The following is a 22,657-nucleotide window of genomic DNA, read 5'->3' on the forward strand; positions in this document are numbered from 1 at the left end:
ACCGCCGCCGTGTGCACTCTCCGCCGGCTGCCTCCAAACTCGAGGTCCCGGCGTCTCACACCACAGTAGGCTGCTGACTTCACTCGGCCTGTCCGAAACCTTCCGGGCCCTCACTCGAGCCGAAATTTGTTAAGATGCTGGCGATGCCCCTCCGCCACACTTCGCATGGTCAGGTCGCGTCCAGGCGGGGGGGGGGGGAGGGGGGGACTGGAAGGATAATTGTGCGGATAACTGGAGCGGCGGGACGGAGCTTAGTTAAACTGCGTCCGCCATGTTGGCTGCCGAAGCCACGCCCCCAGAAGTAATTTTTTAAGCAACACAATTAACGTTTGTCAGCAGTCAATGAACTGCTATTAAGAAACATTTTAATATACTTTTAAGGTTTAAGAATTGTGGGATTGTCAATTTAATAGCTTGTTTCGCAACTGGTAAATCATTTGCAAACAGTATTGAATGCTTCCTTATCAGTCTCACTGGTTTGTTTAATAGCATTTTACAGTTGTTTTGTATTATGAGCTTTTGTATGTGTTGCGCATCATAAAAATATGTTTTATTTTCTAAACAGGCTGATATTTTTCTGGTGCAGAAACAGACAATTGTATAAGAGAAAAGCATCTTGAATATATGGAAATCAGAGAAAGAAGTGGTAAAAACGATGGCTTATCTAAAAAGCAAAGAAAAAAATGGAAGACCTTTGAGAAGGAAATGTTGAACCTATCTGAGCTCTGCAGTGGGATTGAAAAGATGGATAGAGAAAACTACAGATTGGTAATAAGTCCACCAGACAATGATGTTTTTTTAAAGAAGAATAAAAAAGCAAAAATAAATAAAGCATTAAATCTTATTGACACACAAAACAATCAGCATCATAAAAAGCGCAAGAGAAAGGATTATTGCACAAGTCCAAATAATCATGCATCATCTGCCCATGTAAAAGTGAAGAAAGCAAAGAAAAGTAAGCATAGGCCAAGCTCTCCAATTTTGGGTTCTAAAGAAGATTCTTCTAGAGACGTAACTCATAGACCTGATAAGAGAAGCCCAAAAACTACAAAGAAGATAAAATTTCATGGGAACCTCAAAGGGTTACAAGCACATTTGTACAATCAACTGTCTAAAAGTTCAGATTTTAATGGCAGTAGAAATGTCCTCCAGGTGCAAGGAACTTGTCTAAGTGATATTCCGAATAAAACAATAAAATCTGGAAAAGAAACATCTAATTTAAAACAGCGGAAGATGATATACAAAGATATTCCTGTTTGTGTTTCATCAGAATTCACCAGGAGTGAACAAAAAAGTTGCTCTCATAGCATTGAACCAATGTTTACATCTAGCCCTGCAGACTCAGAAATGAAAATAGTAGGCATAAAAAGAGGACTTACTTTGGAATTTAGAGAGAAAAGACTGTCCCCTGTGATGAACATGAAGAATGAAGAACCATATAGCAATTCAGATCATAGTCAAGATCTCTTTATAACTCAAAAGTCATTTTTGCCTGTTCCATTGTCCAATGCTGCCAGTTCATCATTGCAAATCAATACGGTTGATACAGATGAAGACGGTTCTAAGCCTACTAATTTAGTAGAAATGTTGGAATTATCATCACCCTTACCATCCATGTTTGGAAAGAGTTGTCATCCTTGCCATATTTCGCAGGGTAATGTTGCATCAAAAACGGGACATGAGGAGATTAACCGAGATAAAGCAACCCAGACAGATGGCTTTTATAATTCTTCTGGACTGGCATCTTCACTTGGTCACACTAAAAAAGTTGTGACTTGCTCTGAACAACCACTTGACCTAAGTCTGCCATTCCGTGCCAGATCAGTCGATGCAAACATCAAAAAAGTCACATTTTCTCTTGCCAGTGTTGCTCAGAAAGATGCCTCTGAGTCTCTTTGTATTACTAGTGACCGCAGTATTACTACAAAAAATGGCTCTGAAGATCTTTATGATGACAAGGGAAATACCATTATTAAACAACTGCGTAAAATGGATGAAGGGAAATACTTTCAGACTCAGCTCAATTCATCTTACTTTTTTAAAGGGAAAGGTGAGCAAGATATTAAAACTCCTATTTCACCCTTGGTAAGAAAATCCCCTACTGAAAGATCAGTAGCAGTCCAAAATAAAAAAGAGAAACATCGGTCTGGTGCACATTTCAGACATTCAGTTTAGTTTATAAAAAAATACATCTGTGACACCTGACATACAACACTAGGTTATGTAGTGTTTTGTTAACCGTGGGTCTGCCATGCTGAGATGACACATAATTTAAACAGTCTAATTTTTGATGATGAAGTTCTTAATTTTGTTTCCATTCGCATTTATGTGAAGAGATGTCTGTGTTCGTGTGTTCCAGGTGCATTTTTATAATGTTTTTCTCTCGTTTTAAATGTTGATACCCTTGTTTCTCTTTTATTCTTGTCAGAAACATCCTTTACCATTTCGGGATCATTGAAGTAAATTAACTGAAATCTTCAAAGTAGATTTATGTGGTGTAGTACGTTCTCTCTTGGAAAGAACAGCAATACTCTGAAACGTTTTTTAGAATTTTATATAATACCATGTAATGAGAAATTATGCTTTTAGAAGTCTTGTTATCATATAGGCTGCATCTAGTGACCCTGTTTGCTTTACATCTAAGTATTCGACATCTCTTATCTATATTTGATTTAATGTATTGTTCAGTCTATGTAATTCTAAAGTAAAATCCTTGACATATGGGCTAATGCATCCAATTTAGGAATTCAGGCAGGAGCAAAATTCAAATCTGTATTTCAGATCATTGCTATGTATAAGTTTGGGTGAACCATCTCAGACTGTTCTTGTTCTTAACCTGCACATTATTACTAATCCCATCCCACCACGTTAGGAGTTAACAATTTTCTGAATTATTTTTGCGTCCGAAGTACTTCCACTGTAGTAGTCTTGTAATGACTGTCATCTGCCTTATCTACATCAACTTATAAGCAGTTGATGCTTTAACTAAACCTCTATCCAGATAATAGATAGTATTTATTTGTAAAATCGGTACAAATCTATGAACTACTGATCCAAACCACCCATCCTCAAATGAAATGTTTGCATAAGAAACGCTAACATTTTATATGCATACTGAAACACTATATAGTAAAGCTTGTGTTGAAGAAACCCAGCAGCATCCGAGCCATGAATAAAATACATGTCATGGAAAATGACACTTCTCGTGCCATTGAAATGCATAGTTCGAAGAAGCTCCAGACGAGAAACTAAAGGTGACTGCTTGAGCCCATGCTGAAATGTGCTGAGGTAAAGCCTGTCCAGTTTAGTGTATGCTTTTTGTGGATTTCCTATTTATTCTGGCTTAAATTATATATGAATCAAAGCCATAAAAAATGAGTTCTGCTGCCAATGGTACTCCCAGTATGCCAGTTTTGCTTGAAATTCTGATGTATGTATATATATATATATATATATATATATATATATATATACATATATGTATTCCATTCACTTCGCTCGACGCTGCCGCATCACAGTCACTCAGCTTGGACTGGTTTCAGAACGAACAAGTCAGACCCAGATTCTCGTGCTCAATAGTGTTTTATTCCATCAAATTATAGAATAACACCCAGCAAGTCCGCATGACGCGTTTCGCCTCTAGCCAGAGGCTTGATCACATGATGATATATATATATATAATGTGAAAATCACTTGAGTATTATGGATGGCTGTACGAAGTTATATGTTTTTACCACCCATGCCTTTACCACGCAGGCAAGAATAAATAAGGTAAAAGAAAAATATATATAACTCATTCTACCCAATACCCTAACCCACCCCTCAACCCTAAAAACACCCTTACAATCCAATACCTTTACCTATCCCTAAACTCTAAAAGCACCCTTAAAACCCAATTCCCTTATGGACCCCCAAACCCTATAAATACTCTTACTACCCAATACTCTTACCTTGCTTTAAACTCTAAAAATACCCTTACCACTCTAAACTCTTAAATGGGAGTGTTTATAATAGTGTGTGTGTATATATGTATACACACATATATATACACACGTATATATATATATACACACAGACATGCAAACACACACACACACACACATATATATATATATATATATATATATATATATATATATATATATATATATATATATATATATATATATACTTTAACTAGTTTTTGGTAAAGGTATGCATTGTAAAAGCACCCAAAAAATGCATGCGTGTTAAAGGCACTGCATGGTTAAAACTGCGTTGTAAAGAATGTATCCCATTTTGGACTTGCATTATGTGAAGGTCACTGGGCCAATTGAAAGGGAGACAGTGGACCACAGGTAAGTATGAGTACCAGCTAGAGTGTACTCTTTCGATACAGAAATTACTTACTGGTCTTTGCAGCAGATGTTGTTGTATTGAGCAGACAAGAATACCAGATAAGGACCACAGAACAGCTCCGCAAACTGGTCTGGCCATGAGCTGATGGGGTGGCAGGAAGATTATATCTGAAGGTATTATACTCAACAAAGCACAGTGCAATAACGGATGTCTAAAGTGGAATCTAATGCAAAGGAACACAACAATAAACCTGAGGTATAAATGAAGCGAAACAGCAACAACTGAATAAACATCATCATGCAAAAGCAACTTGTTGTAAACTGTCATAAAAGTGGCTTTACCTAGAACTCCTTTGAAGAGAGTGAAAATGACATTGAGCCAGTCAATTGAAGTGCTAGAGTTTTTAACATCTCTAGTTTCCACTGGTCTGTTTTCCACAGTCTCCAGCCCTGATTAGCCCCATGCTTGATAGGCCATTTGTGCGGAACCTGGTTCTTGACACTGCTATTTAGACGAATACAAGCTCTACCCTTTTCAGTTTTCGAAAAATATGGAGATATCCAGCTTCGAAACAAATATTTTGGAGTCAATGGCCCAAATGAATGCAAGGTTTGTAGGTTTCATAACTCCTACACTAAAGAGCTTTCTTTGCCTGTAGAACAGTGGTTCTTAACCCTATTGACTTCTGTGGATGCACCACTTAATCATTACTGGAATCTGGGGACCCCGCCAAGCAATTTTATTGATTTAAACTGTAAAACGATGCACAAACATACATTTACAAGCATTCATCAAACAGATCCACAAAGATGAAATATTTTATTTAATTCACAAACATAAGAAAATCAATTTAAATTTTAATGGGAAGGTAAAAGTTTTTCTAAATTCAATTGAAGACACCTGTCATCCATACTATATTCTGTTTGATGCACTGGACTGCTCCCATGAATCATTCTGAGGATGCAAACTTAATTTTTAGTCTCCAGTTTTCAATTCCTTCACATTTATAAAACATAATAAAAATTTCAGTTTTACGTTTGCTATTTTATTAATATACACTTAATCAATATGTTACTATTATTTAAGTTTCTAAGCAGTCACAGACCCTCTAAGTAGATGTCACAGTCCCCCAGCGGAACCCGTACAACAGGTTAAAAAACACTGCTGTAGACCATTGATCTTGTTGAAAAGTCCTGTTAAGGACTTGGGAGACCCACACCACTAGCTATTTCTTTTTTATTAATTAACTATTTGCCATTCCGGGTCCCTTTGTCCTCCCAATGAATGTTATATTAACCGCATCGCTGCTGCGGTGATTTTTGCGCTGTGCTGCAAATTGCCAATTTGCTGGTGTCATGACGAGCTCAGCTCGTCATCAGCACACGACACCCGTGGGTGATGACGAGCTGAGCTCGTCATCAGCATCGAAAGGGTTAATGAACTCCATCAATAGAAAAATTGACAGGGAGAATCAAAGGCCACTAATTACGCAATGAATAGAATCGTAGGTAATACCGAACTTTTTTAGACTCTTACAAAAATCACGAGGATAGATTCCCTACCCATCTGAATTCTTATTTGAGTTTCACCACCTTGTGCCTAAAGTTATATTTACAAATTACTGTCCAGTGCTGCCTGTGTCCTTTACTTTTATCATTGATTAGAACAGGTTCCTGAATTTCCTGAAAGTGAGATTATCTTAGATTTGTCTCTGTATTGTAAGAAGATAGATTTATCTGTATCTCAGCCTTATTGCCTACTTGTCACTGTTTCACCTAGATTTGTCCAGTAAACCAACATATTCTGAGCATATAGAATTCTCCAAGACTGAGGATTGGTTTAAATAATTAATATCCGCTTACCATAATCAGTCACAATAGAGGTTATAAACATGAGGAGTAAGTCTGGGTTGATTAGTAAACTCTGCATTTAATCCCATTATGTCAACAGATGATTATCTACTATGAATGAAGCAGGCAGCATTTACACTCCGGCTGAATAAGAGATACTCTTTCTTAACTTCATCAGATGCATTCCCAGCATTGATCAAAACAGCTGCCACTTGGGTTTCCGTGACTATGCCAGTTTACTAGTAATGTGTTATAGCTACCGACATAAAAATGTGTGACATAGCAGTTAGAATGCCTGTCATTACGCTATAATGTTATTATGTCACAAGGTGCCAGAGGAGAATAAACCCTGGAAAGAGAGAGAAGGAGAAATGGAGAAAGAGGTCCTGTGTTGTATTGGTGTGGCATACTGGGTATAATAAAAGATCAAGTAAAACTTCAAGTTGGTGGTAATTTGCGATTTCCTGGAAAAATTCACTTTTTTGCATTTTTCTAAGTGCCATGTGGCGCACATACATGTCCTCAGGGCGCACATACATGCCCTCAGGGCATGTATATGTGCCACATGTGCACACATGCATATTTCAGGGGTGCAACAGGGTGTCCTTTTGGCACCCTTGAAATTGCATTTGCGATTTGCGAGTACCTTTTGGGTACTCGCAAATTGCGAATGTCTTCAAATTCATTCCTATTGGCCTCTAGGCCCATAGGAAAGAATGGGAAGGTATTCCTTAATTGCAAATCGCAATATGCATTTGCAATTAAGGAATATGTAGGAATCACAATTAATATTGCGAACCTACATACATTGCATTTTGTGAGTCCTTAATAGCGCATCGGTAAAATTAGCTATTAAGGACTCACAAAATACAATGATGATACATCTGCCCCAAAGTGCAGCTCCAGCACGTTTATTTTGTACTTCACTTAGCGATTATGATGGGATGGTTAATCACCACCACTCTTGGAGTTCTCTCTACAACGGCAACAACTGAATGAGCCTGATTACTTTTTCTATATTGTGAATTTGCTTTTCCTGTGAGTAGCGATCTTCTCTTTGATTTTGCATACTTTGGTTCTATTCTGCCTGCCTTAGCGCTGTACCATTGTTGGAGTTTGAAAATTGAGAGACATACGTTCCAGATTAGGCTTGTTTGGGGTTGGAGTTCGTTCGGGAGCTAACATTCCTATCCATACACTCTATCCCAGTCATAAAACCCAACGTTATACCCAAATTCTCCAGTACAAGTTGTGATTTCACATGTCAGGGAGGATGACTATATTGTGAAACAATTACCTAACGTTTTTTGAAATAGATTGGGTTTATTACGCAATTTATTATCAGATTGCTTTCTGGAGATCACCTTGTCAACAGATTCTAGGCTGGGGGAATTGGGAGGATTGTTAGCAGTGTTAGGGCAGTTAGAAAATAGTGAGAAAAGTGTGATAGCTTTTGCATCTTGTGCCCATAGAAGTTGGAAGTAAATAACTCTGTAAGTGAGCAAGAGGGATTGGCATTGATATGTGCTGTAAAGCATTTTATTTTTTCCTCTGGGGCCTGCTATTTATTGTCAGACGTGAACCACAAGCCTTTAGTCCAGGTGTTTTTTCTGTAAAGTTAAAGTGTAACTCCCCGGATCGAAAGATGGTTGGAAGGTGTGAAAAAACTTAACTTTGAAGCACAGTACTTAACTGGTTTAAAACATTATGTGGCAAACTGTAGAGATTGGCAGTGGATATGGTCAACACTGCTAATGTATCTGTTTCTGGTAATGATGTGGGAACATCTTAGCCAATCTTATAGGTACAGTCTGATGTTTCATAAAAGGAGTGACAGCTAAGGAGGAACACATGTTCTATGGTAAATCCAAGGGTTATGTAGTGAATGGTTGGCTTAAATTGCAGTATTTGCGTGCCCAGGAAAAAAGATTTGGGGTAGTAAGGGACGAACTATACTTGTCGGAAGGCCTTTTGTGCTGAGGGGATAAGAGAGTTTCCCTAGGTGCAGTAAGATATATGCTTCTGAATATTGCTCACAAAGACATTTGGGAAGGCATTTTACCAAGGCATGACTGAGGGAGTTGTACTATGGAATTGTATGGATAGCATGATGGAGTCTGTTTTGAAAAACATTCTCATGTGCACAGGCTGACAAAACCAGTTATACAACAAGCGAAAATTGGTATTAGATATGGTTGGTACTTTTGATAAGCTTCAGCCAAGACACAGGTTTGTCATTGTGTAGGTGGATGTGCAACTCAGTTGGTCATGGCAAAATGTGTCAATTCTGCTACCACTCGCAAAGTGATGGACTTCCTCAAGGAGGAATTTTTTAAGGAAAATGTTCCGGAAACCATTATACCGGACAATGCAGTGCAATTCATGTCGAAGAAATATGTCAAATCATAAAAGAGTTAGGGATCACACTTTTATGCGTAGCAGTGTATTGGCCCCATGCCATTGGCTTGGTTGAAATGATGGACGAGATAATGTAAGCAAGAGTATAGACAAACATGGGCCAACAGAACAACAACTAGAGGGGTGTTTGCCTTTTGAAACAAACAAATTAGAGGAAGGAAATCTTTTCAAGTTAAATCCTTCATGGGTGAACTCAAAACAGAAAGATACAAAGAGAATGGGCATAGTTCTAGAGTAAGAAGGCATCAGTTGTAGTACAAAGCACGGCATGATAACACTCATAAGGCAAAAATGTGAATGTGGACTGTTGCTAATGTTCTCATAAAGAAACCCAGATTTAGGTTTAGGGCTCTTCTACTTTAATGGGCCACTTCAGGTCTAATACTAGTCCTTCATTCTGGAGAAGAGTTGAGTATGTCACCTCTAGTGAAGTGTTCTGGGGACAAGGTGCTGATGGTATGTTACATAGTTCTGGTTTGGAGAGGATCTCCAGAGAGAAACGTCCAGAGAGAGACAGGAAGTGTCCAGAATGGCTGAATGATTTCAAAGAAACACATCCTGGTTTTGCGTATTCTATCCAGCGGTAAAACTGTGTATTGTAATTGCATTGAATATTTACTTCTTTTACTGCAGTTTCTTGGAAATTGTATCTTAGAGTAGCTGCAGATGTTTTTCCTCTTTCCTTTCACTTGTTTTTTCATTAAATGGTAATATTAACATACCACCGAGTTCCAGCAGAGAGACGACCTGGAAATAGAAGGAGACATTTAGAGAGAGGTCCTATGCTATTGTATTGGTGGTGCACACTTAGTACAATAGCTGATCTAGTATAACATGAAGTGCAGTTGTATCACATTTGTTTTGTACTTTTATACTTAAAAAAACTCGTAGACTAACTGTAGGTGTTTCAATATTTTACCTGGGACAAATGTGTTATTCTTCCAGGATTGCTGCATTATGGCGAAGGCCATGTATCACTTCTGGCTGCTGTTCAGAGCATTAATATTCCTGTATATTATTTGTATTGCCACCATGCCTCATAATAAACAACCTTAGATAGACTTATTTGAGTACCCCACTTTAGTTATCTCTATTGTCCTTGGCTTTAATTATGTATTTCCACTTATTTTATTTATACATTTGTTTTTCTTGCTTACACTAGATGGATTATAGATCACACCATTGCTATCTTAATTTCTTCTGTGCCTTCCTGAGTCCACCCTTGCCATCAACAAAGAATCCTTTTTTCTCCACTATTAGGGGTGTCTTTCATAGATTCACATGCTTGAATATTCCCCGTCGTTGAAGTGGGAGTCCCACGGTACTTAAAATAGTAGTAAAAATATATATATATATATATACATATAGAAAAATTATATAACTATACATATACATAAGAAATGTAATACATATAAAATATATAACGTAAAGTTAAAAGTACCATAGAACTGAAAAAAGGCCCATAAAAACCTTATAGTCAATATATTAGTCCACATTCCAGCCAATCAGGCAACGTTATAGGAAACAATGGCGCCTAGCTTATTCAACATATGTGCAATGTAGTATAGGAACACAATGGAAACTATACGGCTTAAGATATCCTGAACCAGCCGGGACAGGAATTTATTCTCAAAAATCAATGTCAAATATACAGTACAATAATAACATGACACAAGCCTGTGCCGTACCGACAGAGGAAAGGGAAGATAGAGGTAGGGTGAAAAAAGGGGTGTTTTTCAGGCAAGGAAAGAGAGCAAGGACAGGGCACTGCAGAAAATTCAAAGATCAATAGCAGTGTCGCCTGGAGTGGAATGTACACAAGCTTATTAAACAATAATGTAAGTGTCAACCCACTCTTGGGTGTCGACGTTTCGATCCCTATAGCTCAACTAGATGCATGGGATCATCATCAGGACTTATGCAATAACAGAACATGCCTGAATGAGATAAGCCTGTTTAGGAGAAAAAACAAAGAAAGAAAGAAAAATTCTTTAAAGATCTTTTAACCATTAAGGAGTAGTTTGAAAATTAACTGCCCACGTTATAACACATTCGAAATCGCAGTGCGTAAACCAGTGCGTAAACCAGTGCAATGGTTTCGGCGTCTCGGCATGGCTGGTTCCAGGCTGAAAAAGTTATTTACTTTTTTGGACTTTGGTGCGCCCCCATGAGTATTTAAAAAAAAAAAAAAAATCAATGTGTTCTATGTCAACGAGGACTACGACGACGATGTCTACCTCGTAGTCGACACTTCCAGAGGTGAGGCCTATTTAGTCTATTCTCAAGATCTCGTCGATGGCCATTAAACCTGCTTCGTCGACGCCTGTGGCTAAGAAGCATTCATCGACGAAGGCCTCGTTGACGCGTCCATCGTCGACAGTCACATCATCGTCAACGGCCACATCATCGTCGACGGCCAGGACCTCGTCGACGGCCAAGCCCTAGTCGACGGCCAAATCTCCGTCGAGGGCTGCATCCTCGTCGACGGTTACCAGTCCATCAACAGCAACATCCTCGTCGATGGTACCGTCTACGCTGGCGATTCCACCTTCGTCGACGACTGCCTCGTCGACTGCGAAATCTATTACGACGACTTACTCTTCGTCGACGACACGCAAATCTACGTCGATGAAGACAAAGGAGAAGATATTATCTCAGTCGCCGGCTCCATTGCCATCTACATTTGTTTCCACTTCCACACTATTCACTTGCTACTGCAACTACTTTCACGGTAGTCACAGCTTCAGTGGCCAAACGCCCAGTTCCGCTTCTCCGGAGTCCTATGACTGATGCTACTAATCTTCCAACACAATTATTTGAGTCTGCAGAAGAGGATTCTGATGACGATTCGTATGTGAATGACATCTTTCGTCCTACGTCCAGTCCATCTGAACTCAATATAAAGTGCCAAGAAGATGATGAAAAGTATGAGGAGAAGGGGTGTGCTCTCTTTCCCGTCCATGATGCTCGCTTTGATGCACATCATGAGGAACGAATGACTCAGATACCGTCCTCTTTGGTGACCAACCTGCAGCATATGTTAGACGATTATAATCGCAGATTCCCTCGATCTGCGCCTACTTCACCAACTCCTCAACCTGCGGTGCCAGCATCAATACCTGTGGAGACACCGCGATCGCCAATCCACCCGCAGCCGGATACAGATGATGATGCGGATGTGCACCAGGACACTGATCAGGATGTCGATAACGTCCTCACGGATTGGGATGATTATAGTGCCCAAACACCATCTATGCCACCGACATCGCCTTTGCCTTCCCCGCCGGTGGACATCGGAAGCTTTCATAATTTAATGGTACGTGCTGCCAAACGTTTCCATTTAACCCTAGAGATGCAACAAACGGATTGCTTCCTCTATGACTTCAAAGGTCAACCCCCCAAGCAAACCTATACCATCCCAATTATTGACTTTATTTGGAAAGAAGGTCTTAAACTTATGGCGCGACCAAATTCCATCCCTGCTGTGTTACCACGTCTGGACAAAAAATACAAGGCGCCTGCAGACTCTCCAGCATGCCTTGTTTCACACCCTAAGGCGGACTCCGTCGTAACGCAGGCTGCCCAAAAATGTTCAAGGAATCCAGCCACTCCACTAACCTCCCCTCCGGACCAAGAAGGGCGCCGATTGGACTCTTATCGGCAAGAAATTCACTACCATGGCTGCCACAACGTTCAGAGCGGCCAACTTCCTGGTCATCCTCGGAAGATATGACCGCCAAATGTGGTCCGAAATCGCAGCTTTGACTGACCAGCTCCAAGATACCGTCCGAGCCGAGGCCCAGACGATAGTCCAAGAAGGAGAGAAAATCTCTTCAGAGATTATTGATTGCGCTGTTGACATCTTTTCAACAGCGTTCAGATAACCTGCTGGAGCTGCTGTTTTACGACGCCAGGGCTGGCTCAAATCTATGGCTTTTCGCCCTGAGGTGCAGGGGATACGTTTTGACTTGCCATATGATGGTGATTCCCATTTTGGTAAGCATGTCGACGAGGCTCTGGAATCCATTAAAAAGGACACTGATACTGCTTGTGCCTTAGGGAACCTCCAGTACAGGAAACAGCCTTTTCGAGGAGCACGTGGCAAAGGGAGCTCTTCAAATTTTCATGGCTCCTCCCAATACCGAACAAGCAAAGATACAGTTACCAATCTCAAAATCGCCAGACCTATTCAAGACCTTATCGGAGGAAAAATAACTACAGGGGGGGGGGAACGCCTTCAAAAAGCAGTGACTTCCCCAGCAACAAGTGTTCTCCGACTCTGAAGATTGGAGGTCGAATCTTCCACAACTTCTTCAATTGGTCTCATATCACCTCGGATCGTTGGGTCCTACACGTCATCTCGAAAGGACATGTTCTTGAGTTTACAAAAATTTCCACCCACCCGTCACCCTTCCGGTACCCCCCCCCCCCCCGACCTCATCTAAACGATTTGTTGGCTCAAGTCAAGATCATGATAAAAAAAAGGGGCTGTCGAAGTGGTTCCTAGAGCACAACAGGGCAGGGGCTTTTATTCCTGCTTCTTTTTAATCAAGAAAAAGCCGGGAGAGTGGCGCCCCATTCTGGACTTACGAGCCTTCAACAAATTTATCAAATCACAAACTTTCCGAATGTTGACCCTAATGGAAATTCTACAATACTTTAATCCCGGAGAGTTCCTCTCCACTATCGACCTCCAAGATGCACATTTTCATGTGCCAATTCATCACAAACACAGAAAATATCTTTGCTTCACTGTCGGATCGAAGCACTTCCAGTTCAAGGTGTTGCCTTTCGGCCTTCGATCAGCGCCGAGAGTCTGTACAAAGATCATGGCTCCAGTCGCAGCTTTCCTTCGCTTGCAAGGTATTCAATTTTAGCCTCATCTGGACGATTGTCTAATAAAAGCACAGACACGTCAAACAGCAAGACAGCATACTTAGCGCTGCCTCTCACTTTTCGCGCCTTGCGCCTTTCTGTCAATAAGGAAAAGTCTTATCTTCGCCCCTCACAACAGAGAATCTTTCTAGGAGCCTTGATCGATTCTCGTCTGGCACAGGTGTTTGTATCACAGGAGCGACATCTTCGCATACTCAAGATGGTCGCTTTTCTAAAATCAAAAAAGTCCGCTTCTGTCCGGATCTTGAAATCTTTTCTGGGCATGGCCTCCTCTTGCATACATCTGATCCTGCACTCCAGACTTCACATGAGTCATACAGGAGGAGGTGGACAAACAATGGAAACAAATTTCGGGGTCGTTCAACGACAAACTCTACCTGACCCTCCGCATTCAAACAGCCTTGGAATGGTGGGCTCACCTTCCAAATATCGTCGCCGGTCGGCCCTTCAAGGAAACAGCTCCTACGCTTACTCTCACAACGGATGCTTCCTTGGAGGGTTGGGGGGCACACCTCGACGGAATGTCGGTCAAGGGCAAATGGACTGCTGCTCAACGCACATGGCATATAAATCATCTAGAACTCTTGGCCATCTTCCTTGCCCTAAAATCTTTCCGGATACTGATACAAGGTCAATCGGTGCGGACAGACAAAACCACCAGCATGCACTACCTCAACAAGCAGGGAGGTACGAGATCTCTTCTGCTTTCCAAGCAGGTGCAAAAAATCTGGAATTGGGTGATTCAACACCAGGTTCACCTGACAGCAATTCACGTGCTGGGCATCTCCAACACCCTTGCCGACTGTCTCAGCAGATCTCTGGCGGACAATCACGAATGGGAACTCCACCAACCCACTCTGGAGTACATATTTCGCCAGTGGGGCCAACCACAGATGGATCTGTTTGCGACCTCAAACAACCGCAAATGCCTACGCTTTGCAAGTCGGCATCCCCACAGAGAGTCGAGCGGGAATGCGTTTTCGATCAATTGGTCGAGCGAATTCATCTACGCTTTTCCCCCGCTCCCTCTCGTTCCGCGCCTGCTGCACAGGATGAAGCTTCAACCATGCCACGTCATACTGATTGCGCCCAGGTGGCCACGTCGCCCATGGTTAACGGACCTCCTCCTATTGTCCCAGTGCAATCTGATACCTCTTCGCCCTCTGCCTCACCTGCTCACCATGAACCAAGGACGGATTTGCCATCCGGATCCGGCATATCTCCAACTGCCTGCTTGGAACCTGAACACAATGAGTTTGCAGGTCTGAATATCACTCTGGAGTACAGGAAAGTGCTGGCTCATGCACGTGCTCCTTCCACTATTAAGACATACCAATTGAAATGGAAGCGTTTTTGTGTTTGGTGTCACAAGGAAGCCCTTGATCCAATGCACGCTAAGCTGGAGCAAATACTGCCTTTTTTCTTATCTCTAGCGAAGTCAGGACTTTCTCATTCCACTCTTAAAGTCTTTCTGGCAGCGATTTCCCGCTTTCGTCATGATGGCACCACATCTTTGTATTCCTCTCGGATCATTTGGCAGTTCTTCAGAGGCCTCTTTCAAATGTATCCGCCCATACGTCGTCCACCACCTTCGTGGCGCTTGAATCTGGTTTTATCTCAGCTCCTCCTACCTCCTTTTGAACCCATCCATTCAGCGGACTTAAAATTCCTCACTTGGAAGGTCGCTCTTCTACCCGCGCTTACATCATCAAGGCGAGTAAGTGACATCCAAGCATTCACAAGTCAACCTCCATTTCTTCAATTCTCCAAGGACGCGGTTAATTTACGGACAAATCCAAAATTTATTCCCAAAGTTCCTTCGGATTTCCATCTGAATGAGCCAGTAATTCTCAGAACTTTCTTCCCTAACCCACAGTGTCCCGCTGAGCGTTCTCTGCATTCCTTAGATTTAAACCGTTGCCTGTAATTCTACATCCAGCGCACCGCTCCTTTTTGAAAATCAGACCAGCTCTTTGTAGCCTATGGCCGAATATGCAAAGGTCAGGCAGTTACTAAACGATCCATTACTAGATGGATTTCTTCTGCCATCTCTTTCTGCCATTGCCGGGCCGGAAAGCCTCTCTCTGCTCCGGTGCGAGCACACTCGACAAGGGCTGTGGCATCATCTACTGCCCTCTTTGCTGGAGTGCCTCTGTGCCAGATCTGCAGAGCTGCAACGTGGTCGAGCAGACACACGTTTACGAGGCACTACTGTCTGGAGTCATGCGACGCCGCAGATGCTGCTGTGGGCCAAGCTGTGCTACGAAATCTTTTTAACTAAGGTGAGCCTCTGTTGCTTCCCGCCTCCTGTCATAAAAGGTTTTGCCATATGTCTAAATGTATGCTATATTAATTATACTATGGTTTTACTTACCTGGTTTTGAAATGCCTTTTATGACTCATGTATTTCTTTCTGCTTTCTACTCTTATTCAAGCATGTGAATCTATGAAAGACATCCCTAATACTGGAGAAGAACATTAGTTACTTACCTGTAAACTGTGGTTCTCCAGTATTGGTGTCTTTCATAGATTCACATACGACCCACCCCTCCTCCCCTCATAGGCTCTCTTCTCCTCATGCACGCTGGGTCACTTTGGTGCTATGAAAATCTGAGGGCTTGAGCTTCTGAGGAGAAGGTTCTAGAGGGTGCTGTTGCCTGATTGGCTGGAATGTGGACTATTATAATGACTATGATATGTTACTAAAGTGAATCCTCCCTTTAAGGTTTCTATGGTAATTTTAACTTTACGTTATATATTTTCTGTGTATTACATTTCTTATGTATAATTATATAATTTATATATATATATAGATGGCTATCCTGAAATCCTCGATTAAAGGTTTCAATCTCTGCATGTGTGGCGTCTCTTTTTGAGGGCAACCTTCTGTTTGTGGATATTTAGCGGCCTGATCAGCAGCGGAGACGCCCTGCTGTTGCCTGTACAGATCCTGCGTTTGGAAAATACCGCGCGCTAATGGAATGTGGAGTCCGTATAGATGGATATAAAATGAACAGTGTGGCAATCTTACTATACGCTCCTGTCCACCCACTGGGGATTTAATTGGAACTAATATTAGGGGCAAGACGGCACCCACTGGGCTAAGAATTGCGCAGAACTACAAGTCCCAGCAGGCTTTGTGTGATTATCAGGTGTTCAGCGCGATACCTACCGCTACCTCCTTTTTCCTTCAGCCCGTGACCAAGAACACACGATGTTTGAAACACGTTGGGCTTAAACTATGGATTTGAAAGTGGAAGATGGCTATCTTGTAATACTCGATTAAAGGTTTCAATCTCCGCATGTGTGGCGTCTCCTTTTGATGGCAACCTTCTGTTTGTGGATTTATATATATATATATATAATATATATATATATATATATATATATATATATATCGTTGTTTGGGGACGCCGTGTGGATGTCGGCGTTGAGAGTGGAACCAGGATATATATATATATATATATATATATTTACTATTTTATGTACCGTGGGACTCCCACTTCGACGACGGGGACTATTCAAGCATGTGAATCTATGAAAGACACCAATACTGGAGAACCACAGTTTACAGGTAAGTAACTAATGATCATCCTCAGTAAGTGAATATAATTCACCTGTGGTATAAGTCACAAAACCAGATGGGTCTATCCTTTGTTGTGTTGAAGTCAATAAAATATCTAAATTTGACACCCCATTTCTCAAATCAGCGAACTCATTGAGCACCTGGGACTAGCCCAATTCATATGCACATTAGACTTGAGTAAAGGGTTCTGAGAAATCCCATTTAACAAGGAAGACCAAGAGATAGACGTATTGTCCAGTCTGGGCGGCATCTATCAATCTACAGTACTCCCTTTTGGATTACACTGGCCTTGGTAACAGTCCAAAGATTGCTGGATTCTGTACTTAAAAAGCATAAGAGGTATGCAGCTGCATATATTGACAACATCATAATTCATAGTCAGTCTTGGAAAGAACACTTATTCCATCTGGAAGCTGTTCAAAGACTTTAAGCTGTTTTGAAGGTCAATCTAAATAAAAGTTATTTGGCAGGAAGACAAGTGAAATACTCTGGGTATCTGTTGAGCAAGGGAATCACCCAACCTCAAGTAGAACAAGTCGCAGTTATATTGGAAGTTCCCATTCTGAAGATCAAAAGAGACTCCACTTCTCCCATCATAGGGCCACTGCCTTAACCAGCCTCTTAACCAAGAGTCCAGGGGCTGACAAAGAATTAGAGCAACCATCTGCAGCAAATGTGAAAACTAAAAGAAATACTATCCTCTGATCCCATTCTACAAAAAAAAAACATTAATTCTAAATAGTGACGCTTGTGCTATGGGTTTAGGAGAAGTATTTTCCCGTTTATACCATGAAGAGAACAAAAAGCCTATTCTATATATTAGCCGCAAATTATTTCCCAGAGTGCAATTATACGATTGTACAAAAGGAAGGCTTAGCCAAAAATAGGCCATAAAAAGTCCTAGGTATTACTTAAAAGGGAGAGAGTACACTTTGAAATCTGATCATGCCCCTCTGGAGTGGATGGCTAAAAATAAAGGCAACACTCTCAAGATATTAGGCTGGTACCTGTCCCTGCAACCCTTTGGATGCAAAATATATGACAGGGAAGGAAAGGAATAGATAAATGCAGATGCAGGACACGGTAACAGGAAAAAGTGTTGGCAGGAAGACACCTAGGAGACCACAGTCAAAAAAGAGGTTGCCCAGCGAGAAGACCGACATTCTGGGACACCAAGACAGCTGACCATGACAAGCTTGAATTTGAAGTTAAAGACTCCAGTAGCGAAGCAGTGGAAGGCATGTGGTATGAGGACTGTTGGGAGCCAAAAGCACACGTGGAAATTCCCACCACAATTAGGGTTGTGGCATACCCAGGTGAGTGAAACGTGGGGAGAGGGTGATCAAAGAAGCGCACAGCCTTATTTTTACTTTTCTGTATGCTCATTACTTTTCCAGTTCAGAGAGGCCTTTAATATAAGGTTATATAGTTATGTTCACCCAGTGGGTCCTATATATAAAGATTGCTGGTGAAAGGGTCATGGGGCCCACAAAACGTCTTGATCCCCAGTACACTAAACTGTTGAGGATACACCTTAAGACTGAGGAGAAAATGCTACATGAAAATACGGAACTGATGATCCTATTTGTATACCTGGTGCCTTTCTCGAAGTAGGAGAAGTTCCTAGAGAACAGACACATATACACACACACACATACACACATATATATTTTTTGTCGAATGGGTTTCTGCAGAATTTGTTTAGAGGAGGGGTTTAAACATCTGTATCGTCCTTCTCTTGAGACAGCCTCAGTACAAGAATCTCAGTAGTTTACTCGATGATCTTGGGCCCATCATTGATCAACTTTTTCTTGCTGGGGATCTTTGGACCATTGTAATTGCGATTCCAAGTGGTTTCTCCAGTTTTACAAGATGGATTTGATCAGAGGTAAGTGGCATCTGTCCTACTTTTCCAATGGTCGTCAGTAAAAGCAGTTAGATCTTAATGGAAGAGCCTATGCGCTAGATCAGTGAGGGGGGTTTCCCTTCATTGACCTGTTCCTTGTCAGGATTTACTTGTAGTCAGTAGAAGTTTCAGACCCTTCCAGCGGAACCACTTTCAGATATTTCACTCAAGTTCCTAATGCTGAAAATGTTTTCTTACGGCCATCACTTCTGCCCATAGATTGTCAGAATTGAGCTATTCATCTATTAGACTTCCATTTCTATGAATCTTCTCTTTTATTAGGAACACTTGTATCTCTTCTTTATCCTATAACTTTGCCAGTTGAGGGGATGGATTGGCATATCCTGTATTCACTCTGAGCTGTTCAGTTTTATCGTTCTAGATCACTTGTTTACGATGTGAACATCTTTGTAAATGTTGTGATTTTCAACATGAAAATAAGGCTTCTTCATATACCTTGAGATGTTGGATCAGGATTGTGGTTTCTATTGCATATATTTCTAAAGGACCTTCCTTACTAGTTCCCAATTAAGGTAAATCCACTTGAGGTATTACTGCATCTTGGGTGAAGAATGATGCTGCCTCCATTTAGGAACTGTGAAGGACTAAACTTTGGCAGTTCCTTGAATTATCATTTCCCACTAAAAGCTGAATGTGTAATATCATTGTTCTCCAGAACGGGGGTGCAAGTTTTTGCAGTTGTTACTCTTCAGTAACTGGTCTCATATAATGCATCAAAGTACTATCAATATTTTGATGTGCTGCATTAGTCATGAATTGTGTCATTTATAGGGCTATTGAATTACCATTTCTGCTATGGCACATCTCGTATAGCAAGGACTGAGGTAAGAGAAGGGTTGAGGAGATAATGTGGCAATTACTTATTATTATTCTTCATTACTCAAACTACCATTCCTTGTTGCAGAATTTGCAACCCTCTTGTCCTCCTTCCAGTCTAACAATCGCCCACAGCTTGGTGATGACAAGATGTCGTTGGTCCTTCCTTGCCATTATATCCCTAGCCCAAGGAAGAGCATGGTTAAAGGAGGGAGGACAATTACTTCAAGGGCTTGGTAAAGTGATGCCAGAAACAGGAGGTGGTCCTACCTCATTTAGGAAGTCCTGCGATGTGGAAGGGTAGTCAATGTAATGAAGATTAGTGGTAAGTGATCAATATATTTATCGAAAGAAAACAGTCTTCACCTCAAAACGTGTCGCATATGCCTAAAAGAAGTGGCTTACTAAAACTTGATTATACAAAGCAAATGAAAATTAAGTGTGTTAAGAAAATACTTTAAAAACAGTGAAGTCATTTTTCTATTGTTTTATAATATGGTTGCAGATATATTGCATTGACCTTTCACACTGACGAGAACGTGCCTCTCCGTACCGTTTCTGGAATTCTCTGTATGACTCAGTCAGCCAAGCCAACAATGAATATGTATCGAGTATTTTCAGCATCAGGTCACCTCATCAATCCGATTTACCAACATTTTTCTGAAGACTGGAGAATGTTTAACGCTGGTGTAAAGTGAGAAGAAAGTGTCTATTGTAATGAATATATGACAAATTGAGTTGTTTAAACATTGTCTTCTACTAAACCTGTTTAATTCAAGAAGAACGTTTTAAGGTCTTTTTGATAATATAGCTCAATTAATTTTTGAAAAGGAATGTTTATTTTCAGGAAACTACTTAGCACCTTTAAAAACACTTTTGTTAATTTGTATCCCATGTTCATAATATTCTATTTTATTTTCAAGATTGTCGTAAAACAGTTTCTCAGAAACTCCTACACTAAGCCACTGCTTACAGGGGAACAAAAATGAGTGCAACAAATAGGAACTATGCAATTGTTCACATTTCACAATCCACTTCTTCAATTACAATATTATTTAGTATTTTAAAAGATAAGGATCGATTATTTTTTCATACATACCCATTTTACAAATGTCCAATTGTTTCCTAAATTTTTCCACTAAGTGTTCGGTCTGTATTCTATTCCTTGCTATTAAAAGAGATGAATACTGCCCAGGTCTTGCCTATTCACATTTCCTCTAGGGTTCTATCAATATGTGGCCGCCGAAATCCTTTAACATGTATTATCAATAAACGTAGGTGGTCAGAATAATAAAAACAAGAAACATTTGAAGTGTTCGTCTGAAGTATGATACCTGGATTTATAATAGAAATCAGAAGAAGGTAGTTAAAATGACATTCTTTAGTATATCTGGAATTTACCTGGTCAGATTCATGCAACCCATCCAGCACATTCTGAATTTGAAACATATGCCTACTTATTTAAATTCCCATAAAATATAGCATGTTCAGTACACTCATCATACATGGAAGTTCAAATACAAATGCAGTCTGTACTAACCAGTTAATCTTTTTTAAGTATTTTTTTATTAGTGAATTCATTACATAAGAAAATACCATCTGATTGACACTGTAGGGATTAGTCAATTGTACTTAGGTGTGGATTTATGCTAAGCAATTGTAACATGAGACAGGAGTCACACAAACAATACAGGTTTACAACACTACATGATCCTGCCGGACCTATGACAAGCCCTGAGCGGCCAATAGATATTTTCTTCTTCCCCTCAATGTCATTAAAGATGGACTTCTCTTGGTTATGTCTTTCTAAATATTGGTGTATGAAATTACATACGTGTTTTCTATATTTTAATAATAACATAACAACTGTAAAAAAATATGCTCGTTTTTCAGGTCTAACAGTAATAATAATAGAGATTTTATTCTAGGTTAGCAACTTACATGGCATGTGAGTATAAGTTAGCAGCATCAAGTCACATGCTTTATCTAAGTGAGTATACTTTGTTGTTTTTTCATTGGACTCATGCCATTCTTCCTGGATCATCACCATAAGATGTGATTGCATTTACAACACTTGTCTATGTTTAATGTTTCTTTTGTACAACCAGGAACGTCACAACTTTGGTCTCTGTTTCTTAAAAAGTTCTTTTTTTTAGATTTTTACATTTTCATTTTATACTTGTTAATTATATCATTTAAATGTATATATTTTCTTTTTTTACTTTTGTGAATTATATGGTATACATTTAAAAAAGTTTGGTCAACAAAATTGTGTTTATGAATTATTAACATATTTTTTTACATGGACGCTAATTTCTTCTGTCCATGTCTGCATGTATTTTTCATGGTTCACGTTTCCCAACATTAAAAGAAATGATTCATTTTTTAAATATAATAAATAGAAATATGTGTTGGAAAAAATAAACTGTTCTCCTTTTTATATTATAAACCAAATAGAAGAAATACCTTAAACCTCGGGACTGGTTGTCAAAAAAACATTCCAATGATTTGTTCAGATAACTATTTCACTCCACACTCGTGACATACACAGTGTTAGATTTCTACTTATTATTAACAACGGTAAATGAAATGCAAGAAAGCCCCAAACCCAGTTCACTAAGGCCCTGGCAGGAAGTGTTCTTTTGATAGCCATTATTAATTTTCATTTTATGATTATTTTCCTTTTAGTCCAACACATGATTAAAGGCATGCTGAAAGGGTGAATCTTCCAGAAAAAACACAACTTTGTGTCATTACCTCATTACTATTTTTGCTTTCCTTATCCCTTCCTCTTTTCCAAATAAGGTTCAATTTCAAACTGTTTTA

At 40.1% G+C, this 22,657-nt stretch overlaps 1 protein-coding gene across 1 annotated transcript; it reads left to right on the top strand.

Moving 5' to 3' along the window:
- The first annotated feature begins 596 nt into the window (after positions 1-596).
- Positions 597-20,949, top strand: LOC147731003 (uncharacterized). The gene is made up of 2 exons (XM_086958663.1): positions 597-2,050; positions 20,337-20,949. The coding sequence occupies exons 1-2, from the start codon at positions 625-627 to the stop codon at positions 20,348-20,350; spliced, it is 1,440 nt and encodes a 479-aa protein (XP_086814789.1). The 5' UTR covers positions 597-624; the 3' UTR covers positions 20,351-20,949.
- The last annotated feature ends 1,708 nt before the right edge of the window (positions 20,950-22,657 follow it).

Source organism: Lissotriton vulgaris, chromosome 2_1 (assembly GCF_964263255.1).
Source record: "Lissotriton vulgaris chromosome 2_1, aLisVul1.2, whole genome shotgun sequence".
Lineage (NCBI taxonomy): Eukaryota > Metazoa > Chordata > Amphibia > Caudata > Salamandridae > Lissotriton > Lissotriton vulgaris.

Bases quoted from the DNA above. Each gene is read 5' to 3' on its own strand.
- LOC147731003 (XM_086958663.1), top strand. From the start codon at position 625: ATGGAAATCAGAGAAAGAAGTGGTAAAAACGATGGCTTATCTAAAAAG.